The sequence below is a fragment of the Zeus faber genome, assembly GCF_960531495.2.
Source record: "Zeus faber genome assembly, chromosome: 2".
Taxonomy (NCBI): domain Eukaryota; kingdom Metazoa; phylum Chordata; class Actinopteri; order Zeiformes; family Zeidae; genus Zeus; species Zeus faber.
In genome coordinates this window covers 4,461,394-4,479,066 of record NC_137189.1, presented here as the reverse complement: position 1 = coordinate 4,479,066, position 17,673 = coordinate 4,461,394, and the positions used below count along the sequence as shown (strand labels likewise).

Here is a 17,673-nt window from a genome sequence, read left to right as displayed (position 1 = left end):
TTGAGCGGTTGATGTTTAGGCACAACCCACTGACCCTCATCTTATAGAGTGAGTGGGTTGCAAGGCTCAAATTCAGGAAAGTCTCACTCCTCAATGATAAACAGATTATAAAAGCCGCCCAATGTTATGGCAGTGCTGGATGTCGGCTGAAGCAAAACATGATCTATAAAAAAAAAAAAAAAACATAAAGGAACCAGCATTGGAAAGAGGTCGGGATTTCCCCAGCTAATCCACCATACAGTCCTGGTTTCCCTGCCTATTAAACAAGGTAATGCTGCAAAGTCTTTGGAAATAGGAACTCCAATTCCACTATTGTTGCTTAATTGACCCAATGCGGGTTCGCGTTTTCCCTTTGCAGGGTAGAATACAGGAACAGGCCGGTGCCTTGGTCACTTCTTTCCCATAATGAAGCTGGGGGCCTCGGCATCATCATCAGCTTCCCTCTCGTCGTCGTCGCTGCTGCTGCTGCTGCCGGAGGAGCTCTTCCCCTCCTTCCCGGCTTCCTCCTCCTTCGCTTTCTTCGCCTTCAGCTTCTTCTGCTTCAGCTTGTCCCTCTTCCTCCTGCGCTTCGCCGTCCTCTCCTGCGCCGCCCGCTGGTTCTCTTCCACCTTGTCAAGGTACTGCAGGTCGCTCCTTTGCTTCTCGGACATCTTGTCCAGGAAGTCCTGCCTCTGGTACTCCCGGCGCCGGAGGTGGCGGTACACATGGAACTCCCCGCTCCCGGCCCCGGCGCTGGAGCCCATCACGTCGCGGACGAACTCCGGCGGGGCCCGCGGGTTCCAGTCCTTCGGGCGATCAGGGATGGGGGCGGGTTTGTCCGGGTTCCGCATCAACCGTTCCAGCTTGAGCCGCTGCTCCTCCGCGGGGGTTTTGGCGATGATGAGCGGTTGGGAATCCTTCCCAGGAGGCTTCCCGCCCCGTCCAGCTCCATTCTTCGGAGGCTGCGCCGCCATTTTTGTTTCAAAACGCCTCACTTCCGTCTCCTGCAGCCGGAACCGGAAATTTATAAAAGGCATGCGTGACCCGGAAATCGTTGACGTTAGCGTGCTTATTTTTTGAACTAGCGATTACAGCATTTAAAGAAGAAGAAGAAGAAGACGAAGACGAAGACGAAGAAGAAGAAGAAGAAGAAGAAGAAGAAGAAGAAGTTTTAAGATATTTATTTTGAAGATATTTAAGATAAACGGATTTTTACTTGGCACAATTCAAATGATATTTAGACATTTTCAGCTTTTATATTTATTTGTCTAACATTTTTATATTTTAGTTATTATATTTTCTATATTAATTGACAACGTGAAAATCCATACACAATGCATACAAAATATTCCAACAAAATGCTATGAAATCGAACAAAATTTGTAAAAATAAAAATGTTGTGTTATGTGCTTCTTATAAAAAAATTAAAACGAAAAAAACAAGTCACTAGAGCCGGAAATCGTTCTCACCCGTATTTATCTAGTGAATTAAATTAAACACGAAACAATTAATCCTAAATACAATATCATTATTAAATATGAAATACAATATATGTAATTCATTTGACAAATTAATTAGTTAATTAATTAATTAATTCCAAAAACATACTAAAAGTTTCGACGTATACGTCACACTTACCAAACCTAAACATGATCGACAGCTCCATCCACCAATGAGACACCAGCTCACAATGACGTCACCGCGCCGCGATCCAATCAATGGCGAGAGTCCTTCGGAATAGGTCGACTACATTGTGAGTGGCACTGGGTAAGGAAGTCGTTCCCGAGAAGGTGAAGAAGCACCGAAGTCCGGACCGAGCGATCCGCCATGAACAACCTCATCAGGTCCAGCGCTGCGATGTGTCTGCGGGCCGGGGCGTCGGCCTACCTTCCGGCTAGGTGCCGGGCGCCGGCCCGGCACCTGTGCGTCTCGGCGGACCGGCCGCGGGACGTGGAGGACATGGTGAAGAAGGACAAGGTGGTAGTGTTCATGAAGGGTACGCCGGCGCAGCCCATGTGCGGCTTCAGCAACGCGGTTGTGCAGATCCTCCGAATGCACGGAGTGGACGCCTACGCCGCCTACAACGTCCTGGACGACCAGGACCTCCGAGACGGTCAGTGGCTGCGTCGAGTCAAGTTGAACGTCGCGATCACTTCTACCGTTGTGTCGATTATTGTTTGTTTATCTGCTGTCTGTGGGTACGGTGACCAGATGGGGGCGTCGGTTATTTTCGCTTAAAATATTGTTTGTTTTATTTTTTAATGAAGTTCAGTAAAGTGTATTTATTTAATGTGATTCTCATTTAAATACAATGTGTAACTATATCGCGATATTACGATATCAAAAACCCTAAACGATATCCATATATATTGCATAAAAAATAGACAAGTTACTTTTGCGCCTCACACTGGCCAAACATCCATTCAACAGCTGTAATAGAAGTGAACCGTTTTTTTTGCCTAGTCATCTGGCTTTCATTCCCCATTTCCACAGATTTCACCTCGTCCCACTATCAAAACACAACACAACCACAATGTGAAGTTGAATGTTTGCGCTGCTCATTCCCCGAGTAAAGCCTTGTCTATAATAAATAGGGATAATCCCCCATGAATGGATTTTGGAGTCCCCCCGAGTCCGGACGGGTGCATTTTATCAGCCCTCTGCAGCCGGGCCGAGGGGTGCGGTTCGTCTTAAGTCCAAACAAGTGGAAGTAACTGCCACAGGAGCACTGCTCCAGATACCGCATCCAAACAGGATGGCGAACGGACACGGTTACGTTGAGATGCAAGTGGGATCGCTTGGGTTTTAGGAACAGGGGAATGGTTTGAAGCGTTCACGTCACCTAAGCATGTTTTCGTTTTTTCTTTCCCGAGTTGAGGCTGATCATGCAATAACATGCAACAGCAGCCACACACAGCCGGTTAGAAGCAGAACACATTTAATCCTGGTAAGGGAGATTAATTGTTCGAAGTTTCAGTGTCAGAGCAGTTCACGTTAAAGTAGGCAATAATAATAATGCAAATAAAGAAGAAAATGACAATATGCAGTAAACCTGAGGATAACCTGAAAAAATGACAATATACACTTAATATACACACAAGGATTAACTACAATATATTAAGATAAACCTGAGAAAAAAAGGCTATTACATAAAGCTTATGATAGACAATAAGTTGTAATCCTAGAATTAACAAAAGTCAATAAGCCTAGAATCAATATAAAGCAAGAATAAATGACACATACTGACCTTTAATTAACTAGAAGATAGGAAACATTTTCAATAAACGGTAACCTAACAATAACCAAGAAAAAGGTTATTCTTATTCCTTAACTCTTTCAGTAGATTTAGAAATAACTCAGTCTGATCTGTTTTGTAAAGGCGACCACTCTATTTCTCTCGAACCCCACACAAGTAATTATGAAAACACCCCCAATTATCACTGAATTAGGTTGGAAGTATCGATGGCATCAAAATGACCTTTTCAGCGTTAACATTTCCCCATGGTTCAGTCCTAGAGGTTGTTTTTTTGACGGATAAACAGCCAATCTCCTGTCCCATTGATTAAACCTTTTCGGATGGCCCCATTGTCTCAATTTAAGAATTGTAACACTATTAGGCCTTATCTTGGACTAAATACCACTTTTAATCTGGACTAACAGGAATGACCTTTCTTAGTCATGGCTTAAAATAGTCTTGGTTTAAAAATCAGATTTCCAGAAGGAAGATAAGTCTCAGTGAAGGCTTTAATGGGACCGTTTATGCTCCTTTTTCATCAAGTTGATATAGGTCTCTGAGGTCCCCAAAACATGTTTTTGATTGTTATTTTGTTTATTTATTTTTGCTGAAAATACCACTCAGATTATGCATTCTAGCCATTCTAACATGCCTTATTCCGACTTTTGTAAGGCACTGGCTCACATGTTAAATCATTAAATGAAGCCGGAAAATAACATAAATGAAATAAATACATCTACAATAAAAATTTAATTATAACTGTTTTTTATTTTATTATTATTATTTTTTTAACCGCTGAGTGTACGTGGGCTGGTCCCCGCCCATAACGAAGCGACTCGACGGGGACGGACTGTCCTCAGTCTGAGGAACCGGTGAGGGACAGTGGACTGAGCACTTGTACCCTGATCAAACACGGTGCACTTACATCACTTCCTCTTGTGTCAGTCTCTGCCCTGGAGTAGGAGCTAAAAAAGCTAGTCACAACACGGTTCTAAGAACTACGATCGTTCCTAGTACCTGCAGTGTGGACACATAAAAGGGAGGGTTCCCCCAAAAGTTCTTAGAACAATGAAAATTTTCCTACAGAGAAAACGTCTATAGACAGGAGCTGACTAGTCCTTAATTACCTTTAGTATATATTTGTATTGCATATCTATTATCTTTTCCTAATCTGTTATATGTAAAGCACCATGAATTGCATTTGCTTGCCGACAGTTGCTCTATATATAGTTTTGATTGAATGACCTTGAACCGATTTAACTTGTTCCAAAACCTCAGGGGTTAATGTGTTTGAACAACCATGTGCTGCTTTCAAATAGAAACAGGTCTGCCTAAAAAAAAATTAAATCCTAATGACATATCCTATTTAATGTTGCTGGAAACCGGAGTGATTAACGTACACTTCACATTTTTAAATGGAATATGCATTTGTGAATCTCCAACTATCCGTGTGAATCCATTTGAGACTTTTCTACCGCACCCTGTGTGGCACAAAAAATAGAGATACAGATACAAATCACTCTGTATTTACTTGAAGTGTTCAAGTAAATACAGAGTGATTTGTATCTGTCAAACACAGTGTGTGTTTGACGAGTTACAAACATGACATTTGTTAGTGAATGCTTATGAGACTCTTTTAATCCCATAAAAGTCTCATCCTGTTGTAACTTATTTCTCCCAGGGGTCAAGGTGTTCTCCAACTGGCCCACCATCCCGCAGGTCTACTTCAATGGGGAGTTTGTGGGCGGCTGCGACATCCTGCTGCAGATGCACCAGAACGGGGACCTGGTGGAGGAGCTGGGGAAGCTGGGGATCCGGTCCACGCTGCTGGACGCCCAGAAGGAGTCCAAGTAGCGGCGGGGCGGACGGTCGATGTGGCTCACTACCTTAAAAGAAAAAGAAGGAAAAGGGTCGAGTCGGCCGGAGATGAGAAGCGACTCTGGCCTGCTGATGCGAGGATGAAACGTCCCCGTCCGACCCGAGGCAGAGTCGGGGTCTGAAGGGGGAACTGTGGGTTTGAGCACTCGCAGTAGAAACCCTTTACACTGAAATAAACGGGCCGTCTCCATCTAATGAGATATCACGCCAGTGCTTAAACCCAACCCCACCCTTTCGGACAAAGATCCGACGTTAAAGAGCCTTCGTAGAGGATTTAGTCACACGGAGCCCCTTTTTTTTTTTTTTTTTTTAATCCCAAAGGGTGGAGTTCCCACAGTCCAGAATTATTATTATTATTATTATTATTAATAATAATAATAATAATAATTAACATTAAACCCATAGCTACACATGAACCCTTGTCACTAGAACAGCTGACAGGGATCAGCCATGGGGCGTCGTCCTATTTGTATGGTCAGCATCGTCCACCTGGTGATGTAAATTCACATTTTTTACATTTTATTTCAGACTCGTGACACTGGCTTCAGTCTTCTTCTCTGTTGTCCCATTGACCGCTGAAGAACTTATTTTACCGAACGCACATTCTGAAACGCAACAATGCTCTTCCCTCCTCCCATGACTCACCTATTTCTTTGTTTGAGGATCAGTCTTTTTAAAGTGGATTTGTGTTGAGGGGAGCAGTTTAATAATCGTGGTTTTGCCGTTTTGTTCCAGATTTGTAGTATTTGTCAGTTTGTCGAGTTGTTTTTTGGACTGAGCCTATAAAATTACAGACATGGGCAGTCCTTCTGCCTGCTCTAGTTATTTAAGCAAAGCTATGTTATACACTGTAAGATATTGTACATTGCAATGATATTGAATGTATTTTAGTGGCATGCGCACAATTTATCAATAAAATATTTTTCAACACACAGAACCAGGACCTTGTTCAATGAAATCTAACCAGAATGGAATAGATTAGGCACTGGTAGTTTCTCTGAATGATAACTTGCACAGAACAGGCAATTCAGGTTTGCTCCACAACAAAAGGCACATTCTGAATTATCTTCAAACTGATAATTAAATTCCACCTTGCTTGAGTGACATCGCTATACTTCCTGGAAAACAAGAAGTGGGAGTGGCTCTTGTGGATAGCCAATGAATTTAGGGCATGTGGAATGAAAAAAAAAAACATGTTAAATCTCGTTAACCTCTATTATAAGCGTCTTTCCAACCGATGCAGGATTAAATTAAATCTGTCGGAAAAGAGATTATGAAAAATGCTTATTACGTTGCGGTTTGCGTAACAAAACCAGGGAAAACTCAATGTGATCAGCACTTTTCGAGCACAGAAGAGGCTATATGGCTTCATTATTAGACGAGGGAGTTTGTGGAGCTACTTCCCCAGAAGTTTTAACCACAACTCCCGCCTTTTATGATGATTTAGCTTCAAAGTGTGTGAATTAGAATGAAAAGGTAAAATGCTCACACAACCTCTCAATGAAGTTTTAATACAAAATACTATTTAAATAAAATACAATTGGGCTTTATGGATACGACGCTGTGGATGCAAACCAGACTTGGGTTAAAGGTCTATTTCACCAATTCCTCCCAGTCTTCTCAGACCTACCACCACCCTGCTCCACTGTGCCCCAGTCCAGAAACCCCACTACGAGCGTGAGACAGACAGGAAGTGAGGTCAGAGTTTCTGCAGGAAGCGCAGCACTAGGTCGCGCAGGGTGGTGCGCAGCGGCTCATTGCTGTCGCAGACAATGTGCGTCCCGTCCTCCTCCAGCTGGATCAGCGTGTCCTCCGCCTGCAGGTGGAGGATGTGTCCATCCGCTGTCTCCTCCACCTTCACCTCGGTGATGCCGTGCTGTGGGGCGGGGAGGGAAGAGAGGTGTACGATCAGCTGTTTGCTGACAACCACGGCCCAGATTTGACTTTTTGACAGGTCCAGGGTTGCACGTTAACTCACAGACAAAAGCTTTTAGAGGAAATTTTGGTTCCAATTGAAAACCCACGCAAACATGGGGAGGACAAACCAATACCACACAGACAGCTTCAAAATTTTCTATTAGATTTAGAAAGCTTGAATACCCACATTCATCAAATTTAATAACAGCCATTTCAAATTAATGCTTAAAAGTGAAGTCAAAAATACACAATACTTTACACTTCCTGGCACCCCCTGCAATTCCTTCCCACTAGGGGTCGCACCTCACACTTTGAAAACCACTGTTCTCGGTAATAGACCTTGTTCTTGGACTGTTGCTCTTCCAGTTAAAAACAAACCTGTGATATTATTTTCGCCTTGTATTAACACATTCTGAAAATAATTTTGCCTTGGTTGCCATAGTAAAATATCAAATATTTCATACACTGGAGTCTTGGACAACATTGAGCTTTTTTGTTGTTAAAATATAATAATGATGTTTTAACTGCTGAGAACCTGCATCTTACCTTGTGCAATGTTGCCAGGAATGCTTCCAGGGGCACAGCACCGCTCAGCAGAGGTTTAGGAGCCAGCACCTCCGGAGGCTCCTCCATGACACGCTTCCTCTTCTTAGAGGGGGCTGCAGGAGGGGGTTTAGGCACTGACTGGTAACACACAAGAGGAAAACCTCAGTTGGATATTGACAGAAAAAAAACAAAACGATTTAATCATTTATTTTGGAAAATGATAGACACTTGTAGCTGCTGTTTGCATATATACAAACACATATCCATCACACAAAATATCTATAAAAACATAAATACACCTGTAACATGTGCTTGTTATCCTTGGACTGCAGTATTCCAGACACCGTTGCCACGGAGATGCCAGGTTTGATTTCAGATGGCACCAGGCTCCTGGCAAGCTGCCAAAAACACAATCCAACAGGAAAACTTCAATACCACTCATTTATTATCATATTATTTTTTTTATACACCAAAACATAATTTCTTGAAGCATAAAACACACATTTTACATTCACATAATAAGTTGTGTACACTTTTCTATTTCTTAAATGACATTGAATTAAATCCAAAACAATGAGCTATATCTCTGACTAAATAAAGTTGAACAAATCCAAAACAACAACAATGATATCCCGTTAGTGCTGAAACACTTAAACAGTTGAATAACTGTCAAATGGCCAAACATTCGACTAGATATTTAATTGTGTTCTCGTGGCCTTTCTACACCACAACGGGAGAACATATCGTGAAAACACTTCACCTCTGGTAGGAGGTGGATGCGTTCATAGCGGCGTCTGAAGGGCAAGCTGAGCACGGCACAGCGGCGGTAGGCCATGGGCGGAGGCTGCAGCTCCAGCATCAGGTCCGAGCGGTGGGACTGGGACAGCGGGGGCTGCGTGTACTGCTCCGGACACACCACGTGGAGGGGCTGTAGAGAGGGCACAATGGTTCGTCTTGTGGGAAGCTTAAAAACCCTCCACGCTATCTTAAAATATCAGAACGAGTCCCACAAAGGAAGTATTTTGTGAGATCTGACCCTTATTCTTACGTTGTCACAAAACGCTTAATTTTCTTGGTACGATCCACATCAACGTGATTTTGTGGCTCCATATTTTGTCCGGTTTCCACAGTTCCATCGAACAGAGGAGACCTTACCTGTACCTCCTTCAGCAGCTTGGAGACCTGGTGGAAGTTGAGCCGAGTGTCGATGGGACAGTAGACGCACTTCATGGCCAGTGGCTGGTAGGGAGCCAGAGCGTCCAGGTAGGAGAAGTCCGGCTCTGGGGCGAGGGGTTAATTCAAAAGACTTTTATTAAAAAATACATCTCGTACTAAGAGAAGACACAGTTTGTAATTTAATTGCTGTGCCTCTTTCACTCACTACCTTTTTATTGTGTATCACCTACCCCGTAGATGTATTTTGAACATATTCTAAATTGAATAATCATTTCTTTATATTACCATTTTCACAAAAGATGCCCGATAAACTACTGGAAATGGAATTGCAGCATCTCTAAACCTTTACCCTCATAGAGAATGAATATGAATCTTTGAATACGCAAATTGTAAACCCACCCATGCCCTCATTAATGTCTGCGCGTGTGCGGCCAAAAACTCACCGGTGAAGATGATGGTGTTGAGGCTGGACCTCCCCCAGAGCTCCATGAAGTGAACCACGTCACCGAAGCGCAGGGAGGGATGCCCGGTGAACACCACGCACGGCTGGCGGAACTCACTGCTGAAGTCCCCGTGGATGCTAGGGTAGTGCTTCAGCTTGTTGGTCTGGATCAGCTGTGGGCACGCAGGACAACATACGCATAACCACATTAAGTTCAAGTTCAAGAGATTATTTGTCACATACATATACATACGGTCATACATATATGCAGTGAAATGTCATGACACCTGGTGATTACGCACAATAAGCTCTATAAGCTGTAAAAATACTAAAACATACCAAAATGTGTGTAGTCGACACAAGGTGCTCACGCAGGCAGCCGCAAGGGGAGGCGCCACAATCGTGATTCTGGGTTCTATAATTATATAATATAATTAATTGACTGTGTTGTAAGCAGATCAAAATGAAGCTGAACTGGTTAAATTACATTTCGTGAACCAACTCTCCTGTCATCTGGGTTGGTGGTTTTCCAGCTGCAGGTTCCTATATTCATTAGTTATGGTACATGACCAAATCTTTCCAGTTTATTTTTTAGGTCATTTTTATATACATTTTTTTCGTTATATTTTTGATTTTTATCATTAGTTTCAGTGTATATAACCATGTTTTTATTGTGTGCACTTAATATATTGCCATTTTCTTTGTTATATTCTCATCCCATTACTTTATCATTATTATTGCAGCTGCTGTGACACTGCAATAATAATGTATGAAGTGTTTATCCATCTATTATAAAATTAAAAAAAAAAGTATAATGTAATCATTTAGGGAGTGGTAATGGAGTCAGGGCTGCAGTGGCTGAGCTCCACATTAAACTGTCCCCCCGGGACCAGCTTGGCCTTTTTTTTGGACTAGGATTCTTCTGATAACAATATTGATCCATTCATGAGTTTCCTCTTTCTAGGGTATTTATTAAGCGGTGTCTGTGACTGTGATGCTTTTTTCCCCCCGCGTGTCATTGGCCCGACGTCTATAAACCTCCTCTAAGTGAAGCACCAAGCCCACTTACCTCTGCGTGGGGAAACGGAGGCTCTGGAAGGTAAACCTTGGATTGCTTGTTGTGGCAGAGCCTGGGGAATTGAATGTTTCATTCGTAGATTTAAAATCAGTGATTGAATTTCCATTGAGTTTCATCAACCGATGATCTTGGTTAATAGCAGTGTTCTTATCTATGTAGTTACTACTGATAGAAGTAAATGCAACCAACACAGGAACAGTCCAATGGATGTGTTTTCCAGATTATAAAATGTTAAGATTTTAACCACTTAATGATTTGCAAAATAAATAAAATATATATTTATATATGTTTCAAAGGAATGTAGTGTATGTAGTGTATATGCAAATCAGAATATTTAAATAAATATATAATATCTCACATTAAGCCCAAGTTCCAGTCATCGTGATTTATTAACCTCGAATAACCTCTTGAATCTTGGATCTTGAATTCTACTTATTCCACTTTATATTTTGTAAAACAAAAGTGTGTCATCTTTATAAATCTTTGAACTTATCATTTTCTTTTCATTTTTTTGTTAGAGGCGATATCTATTACTTACAAACACAATTGGTCCGTACACATCAGTATAGTTTGGTGTCGCTGTATCAACTATGAAAATAATGACACCAAATGATCGATCTAACTGCCGATCCCACCTAACGTTTCCTTTGTCTCAAAGTGATTCTACTTGAAGGAATAGGTCTGAAAATTAAAAAGCAGCATCTCACCACTCAGCAAAGATCTGGGAGAACTCCAGGGAGCTGTTGGCGACGGGTGAGATGAAGTAGAAGGGCGTGGTGCCCAGGTTGGCGCTCTCGATGAACTGGTACAGACACTCCAGCAGGTCGTAGATCACTCCCGACGAGTAGCATGGCACCAGCACGTTCCCCCCGGCACGGATCGTCATGGCTGTGGAATCACAACAACAAAACGATGAAAGGACCATCTATATTTTAATGAAGCTGTCACACACAGATGTACACACCCACCCAGGTTGCTACAGAACTCTCCCAGCATGCCGTCTGGGTTGGCGGTCGGCATCTGCGTCAGGCCCGTCAGTATCAGAACGTCACTGTTCTTCAGGGAGCTCTGGTCCATCGGCTGAAACCAGAGGAAGTGACCGAAAATTAACTCAAGTATGAGATGACTGCCCTCCAGATTATATTGTGGAGAGCCAACCGAGAGCAAAACTGCAAATGTTGTGTTTTAATTCAGCCAAATTATAGTTGAGTTATGTGATTGAAGAAATTGAAATGATTTGTCATTTTGTATGGTTTAAAACAAGCACTGACCAAATTTTGCTTAATAGAGTGCTATTTAATTGTCTTGTTGGCGAGATTAAGTGTGACCAATAGCTTCAGCCATTTTCAACAAATTGTTTGCCAATGGATAAAATAAAATATTTTGTAATTACACTAAAATGACTTCATCCAGCTTTAGCTAAGGTTACATCATAGTCAAGTAGTAAACAAAATACATTTTTATAAAAAAAATAATAATAATTGTACCGTGGCAACTTAACTGCAAACATTACAATACGCAGCACCAAAAAAATACAAATAAAACAAAATAATGAATAAATAAAATAAATCAATGAATAAATCGAAATGTCGTCTCAATGGGAATATATAATTCCACATAAATGTTGCTCTACCTGTGGATGTGTGGTGAGGAGGGAGGAGCCCGACACGTAGGAGACTTTCTCGTGATGTGATTGGATGATCCAGTTGGAGCTGCCCAGGGAGTAGCCAGAGCTCAGAGGGGAGACCTGCACGGCCCCAAACAGCTCCTGGGGAACAAGGAGATTGAGTTCCAGTTTGAGTTCCAGTTTGAGTGAGAAACACGAGCACACACTTGCTTACAGAGCACAAGGGGATCAAAAGATGGCCAGAAACGATAATGTCTCATGTCTCAAATATTTAAAAAGATAACCCAAGAACAGTCTACTGGGATTAAAAGATAAAAATAATACTAATTCAATTATAAAATATAAATAAAATATTAATTTAAATCAAGCATCATAAATAATATTACTACCAATACATTTTATTTGTAAAAAATATATATTTTTTTAAAAAAAGGTACTCAAAGACACTTGACATCACATAAACAAAAATAAATCACGTAGTAAAATACAACAAATGCATAAAAGCAAGATAACAGGAAAACGATGGTGGAAGAATGACAAACAAATACAAGTCAAATGGAAAGTGGGAGAAAAGGGAGAATTTCAGACATTACAAGCAATTTTAAAAAGTTGCGTTTTGAGCGCTGTTTGAAGGAGGCATTAAGATGTTTCTAATGCGTAATATGAATTTTGTGTCAGTGTATTCCCAATGGGAACAAGGTATAAAAGAATATTAATGATTTACCACTTTCTGTGAGTATCCTACAAGCTGCACTTTGCTGAGGGCAGAGTTGACTTCTTGCATACTGTAGCATCGCTTCCACGTCCACACTTCCACTGCGTCCTTCAGCGGACCAGGTAGCATCCTAATATCAAAACACACATTTATTTCTACCTTTAAAACACATAATAATACATTTTACAACCATTTTAAACTCTACAGTTTCAGAATAGCCACCGGTGGAACTAAGTACTTTGTTATTTTCACAAAGTCAGTTTTCAATCGGTCCCAAAAACAGGTACATGTCATAAAATTAGAATATCATGAAAAAGTTAAATATTTTTTGTCACTCATTTCAGAAAGTGAAACCCATATATTCTATAGATTGATTACACATAGAGTGAAATATTTCAAGCCTTCATTTCTTGAAATTTTGATGATTGTGGCTATAGATAATGAAAACCCAAAATTTAGTGTCTCAGAAAATAAGAATATTACATAAGATCAATTAAAAAAAAGGATAATTTAAACAGAAATCTCAGGCTTCTGAAAAGTATGTTCATTTCTATGCACTCAATATTTGGTTGGGCCTCCTTTTGCATAAATTACTGCATCAATGCGGCGTGGCATGGAGGCGATCAGCCTGGAGCACTGCTCAGGTGTAATGGAAGCCCAGGTTGCTTTGATAGCAGCCTTCATGTCATCTGCATTGTTGGGTCTGGTGTCTCTCATCTTCCTCTTGACAATACCCCATAGATTCTCTATGGGGTTCAGATCAGGCGAGTTTGCTGGCCAATCAAGCACAATAACACCATGGTCATTGAACCAGCTTTTGGTACCTTTGGCAGTGTGGGCAGGTGCTAAGTCCTGCTGGAAAATGAAATCAGCACGTCCATAAAGCTTGTCAGCAGAAGGAAGCATGAAGTGCTCTAAAATTTCCTGGTAGATGGCTGTGTTGACTATACACTTCAGAAAACACAGTGGACCAACACCAGCAGATGACACGGCAGCCCAAATCATCACTAACTGTGGAAACTTCACACTGGACTTCAAGCAATGTGGATTCTATGCTTCTCCACTTTTCCTCCACACTCTGGGACCTTGATTTCCAAATGACATGCAAAATTTACTTTCATCTGAAAAGAGGACTTTGGACCACTGAGCAACAGTCCAGTTCTTTTTCTCCACAGCCCAGGTAAGACCCTTCTGACGTTGGAGACGTCAGGAGAAGCTTGACACAAGGAATGCGACATTTGCAGCCCATGCCTCGGATTCGTCTGTGCGTAGTGGCTCTTGATGCGCCGACTTCAGCCTCAGTCCACTCCTTGTGAAGCTCCCCCAAATTCTTGAATGGATTTTGCTTGACAATCCTCTCAAGGCTGCAGTTATCCCTTTTGCTGGTGCACCTTTTCCTACCACACTTTTTCCTTCCACTCAACTTTCTATGAATATGCTTGGATACAGCACTCTGTGAACAACCAGCTTCTTTAGCAATGACCTTTTGTGGCTTACCCTCCTTGTGGAGAGGGTCAATGACTGTCTTCTGGACATCTGTCAAGTCAGCAGTCTTCCCCATGATTGGGTAGCCTACTGACCCCGACTGAGAGACCATATCAAGGCTCAGGAAACCTTTGCAGGCGTTTTGAGTTAATTAACTGATGAGGGTGTAACACCATGACTTTCCAATATTGTACTTTTTCCACAATATTCTAATTGTCTGAGACAATGAATTTTGGGTTTTCATTATCTCTAGCCACCATCATCAAAATTTCAAGAAATAAAGGCTTGAAATATTTCACCCTACATGTAATGAATCTATATAATATATAGGTTTCACTTTCTGAAATGAGTGACAAAATATTGAACTTTTTTATGATATTTTAATTTTATGAGAGGTACCTGTATATACAGTATATATTAAGAACCACCTTTGAATTTCCTTGTTCTTCCAGCAGGTGGCAGACTGGGCTTTGGGAACTCTCTCCATGAAGTTGACCAGTTCCTCCATCAGCAGTCTGAGGAAGCGATGACAGAAAACAGGCATTTTTATAAAAGGTAATGATAGTCAAATAATCCAACTTTGTTTAACGCTTCGGGCCAACTAAAACATGCAGGTTATCTGGCACCTATGACAATGATGAGGAAATCAAAATAGTGTGAAATATATGCTTTACATATATGCACTTTGCAGGTGGAACAACCTAAAGCTTGAATAAGATGACTTGAGGAGTGAACCTCATCCGACTTTATTCATAATAATAAAATTATTAATAATAAATTATTATTAGGATTATTATTGTTATCATAATATACATATAACTCAAATTGCTTTACATTAAAATGCATCAGATAGTAACAATTAAAGCAAACAAGCAAAATTCATTTACAAAGCAGGATAATAAAATAATTCAAAGAGTGAAATTAATTAAAATCTGGGTAAGAATAAGCTGATAAAAGTATATATACAAAATTGCATTCAAGGACATAAATCAAACAGGCAAAATTAATTTGATAAAAAAGGGCAAATATTACACAAATTTTCAGATTTTGGGGTCTTCGACTGAGACCATGGAAGATCACGATCGTCCCTCAGCGAATTATTTTCTTATTACAATGGATGTAATGATGCCCTGGATTTTACTGTCATGATAATGAGCCCTATACTCTGTGTGTGTGTGTGTGTGTGTGTGTGTGTGTGTGTGTGTGTGTGTGTGTGTGTGTGTGTGTGTGTGTGTGTGTGTGTGTGTGTGTGTGCATCCATGTCTTGATGGGATTATTTGGATGTTTCTTGTCTCCCTACCGTCCGATCTGCAGCGTCGGCTCAGTGGCGTATACGGTTCCAGTGAAGTCTGTATGCTCCGTCATGTAGGGCAGAGCCATCATACAGTGGTAGTTGGAGATCAGGATCACGTCGATGGTGGACAGATCCAGCAACTCTTTCTGTGTTGGATTGAAACATTTAGCGCGCTTTCATATCTGATGGTTGATTCATTTAATTTCATTAGTTAACTTAATGTACTGTATGCAGTCATTATGGGTCTTCTTACCTCAGGAAGACAGAATTCTGGCTGTGAGTCAACAAACACTCTCCCAGCGCACTCCTTCAGCTCCTGAACACATCACAATTAAGAATCAACAGGGACAGCATCGTTGCAACATAGTGTCAAATAAATATTTACTGTTACACTGTCTGCAAACAGAACCACATTTTGGCTTCTCGCACCTTCTCCAAGTTTATCATTCCATCCTTCGAGACCCACCCAGGCAACTTGGAAAGTCTTGGGCTGATGAGAAAACAGTTGAAATATATAACTTTCACTATAAATTTGATAGTTAAGACCCCAATGAGGATTTATAGAGAATTTAAAATGTTTCTGCTTGGGGCAAACCAATACATTTTTAAAACATGATAAAAGGTAGTGTCCCTAGTACATATACATATGAAAACTACCTTTGGGTTGAATGTGGATATGAACGTGAGTTATATTAAATAAACATTTTTGCTGCCCAAATAATTTACCTTGACAAATTATTTAAGTATTTTTTTGCTATGTTTGCAAATGATTATTATTTTTTTAACTTAAGTTCACTAGTTTTAACTCCCACTCTTTGAATTGTATACACCGTATGATGTAAGTTTTACAAACCGTATATATTTTCACTTCAGGCGACAAAACTTGGTTTATTATTTGTATAGAGTTTACAGGATTATGTGATTAAAAAAAAAATAGACCACATTTATGACACCTTGCAACATAAAATAACCGGGTGTATCATGACGTAGACATTGAAAACTGAATTTGGAACTGGAAGTGAGGGAAGTGGCTGAAAGAATATGTATTTGGCTGTAACCCATTTAGAGATTTATTTTTATGTGTTCTAGTATATAGTTAGAGATTGCAGGAAAAGTGACTTTTTCCAAGTCAAAGTGCCGTATTATCTGCGACAGCATCGTAGTATTTCCCTGCTGTGGACTCGCCTGTGCACCAAAGGCAGGGGCAGAAAGTTGAGGACGGAGGTGGTGTCCAGGCCACAGTCCAGCATGATGGTGGTGGATTTAAATTTGAGCACATTGCAAGGCAGCGTGGGGTGACCTGACAGGCAGTACTGGCGAGACATGGAGGGAAAAACACAGCGAAAAAAACACATTTCAAACATGTTCACATTTCAAACCTTGTGGTGGAAGAAGTAATAATACCATGGCTGCCACAGAATGACTTTTGTAACTTTTGTACCACATTGACATTTATACTTCAGTAAAAATATATAAGCGCATGCCCTTACATTTTCTTAAAAATATCAAATGTACAAGTAGTCTAGGACTGGGCGATATGTCGTTATAATATCAATATCGCGAAATGAGACTCAGTACCGTCCGGGAATTTGGTTATCGTAATACCGTGATATAGTTAAATGTTGTTTTTAAGGCTGTATTAGACTTATATAATTCACTTTTTTTTTTACTTCGTAGACTGTTATACCTTCTGAAACCATGAATAGTCATTAGCCAACCCCCAAAATATCGGCAAATAATCGATATGGAGATATTTGGGGGGAAAAAATACTCGTCATATCCGGTGCCCTGAACTACTGTAACAGAGCTCGTTTCTAAATAAATTAAAACACGCTGTTTTTATTAACTAAATGGACGTGACTGTATTTAAGGATATTGTTTTTAAATATAATTTTAATACTAGTAAGCAATATAGGAGATATACTACTTGGAAAATATCATTCAGTTAGGTTATGAAGTACTTTTACTTGGTTACTTTCCACAACTGCTACTATGATTGTTAGCTAACTGCTAACATACATTCAAGAGACTGGCTTGTTAAGGTAAAAAAAAAAATCGCCTCGATGCTTAAACGGAATTAAAGTTATTATCAATGTCTATATGACGCAGTTTTCCACTCACCAGTTTCATTTTGACATCTAGAGCAGAATAACAAGTGTGTTTTAGTGGGCAGTGCAGTGCTAGCCTAGCAGAGCATCCCACTGCTGTGTGACGCCAGCGGCTCTCCCTCGGCGGTGTCTCTGCTGCTGGTCCCTGTGCTCTAGCGCCCCCCGCAGGCCTTGATCTTACAAACGTTCAAAA

General features: G+C 40.8%; 3 protein-coding genes across 3 annotated transcripts; 1 reads left to right on the top strand and 2 right to left on the bottom strand.

Moving 5' to 3' along the window:
• prkrip1 (PRKR interacting protein 1) lies at positions 1-959 on the bottom strand. Its single transcript, XM_080020842.1, has one exon. It carries the CDS (start codon positions 951-953, stop codon positions 390-392), a length of 564 nt encoding a protein of 187 aa, XP_079876968.1. The 5' UTR covers positions 954-959; the 3' UTR covers positions 1-389.
• A 754-nt stretch (positions 960-1,713) lies between these two features.
• On the top strand, positions 1,714-6,029 carry glrx5 (glutaredoxin 5 homolog). The gene is made up of 2 exons (XM_079996972.1): positions 1,714-2,092; positions 4,896-6,029. The coding sequence occupies exons 1-2, from the start codon at positions 1,807-1,809 to the stop codon at positions 5,066-5,068; spliced, it is 459 nt and encodes a 152-aa protein (XP_079853098.1). The 5' UTR covers positions 1,714-1,806; the 3' UTR covers positions 5,069-6,029.
• Positions 6,030-6,639: 610 nt separating this feature from the next.
• On the bottom strand, positions 6,640-17,672 carry ints9 (integrator complex subunit 9). Its single transcript, XM_079996942.1, has 17 exons — positions 17,494-17,672; positions 16,558-16,685; positions 15,802-15,862; positions 15,626-15,688; positions 15,379-15,518; positions 14,507-14,593; positions 12,603-12,723; positions 11,885-12,019; positions 11,220-11,331; positions 10,959-11,139; positions 10,243-10,303; positions 9,175-9,346; positions 8,711-8,835; positions 8,316-8,483; positions 7,855-7,953; positions 7,556-7,693; positions 6,640-6,968 (listed from the first exon to the last, which is right to left on the bottom strand). Exons 1-17 carry the CDS (start codon positions 17,500-17,502, stop codon positions 6,792-6,794), a joined length of 1,977 nt encoding a protein of 658 aa, XP_079853068.1. The 5' UTR covers positions 17,503-17,672; the 3' UTR covers positions 6,640-6,791.
• Position 17,673: the final 1 nt, after the last annotated feature.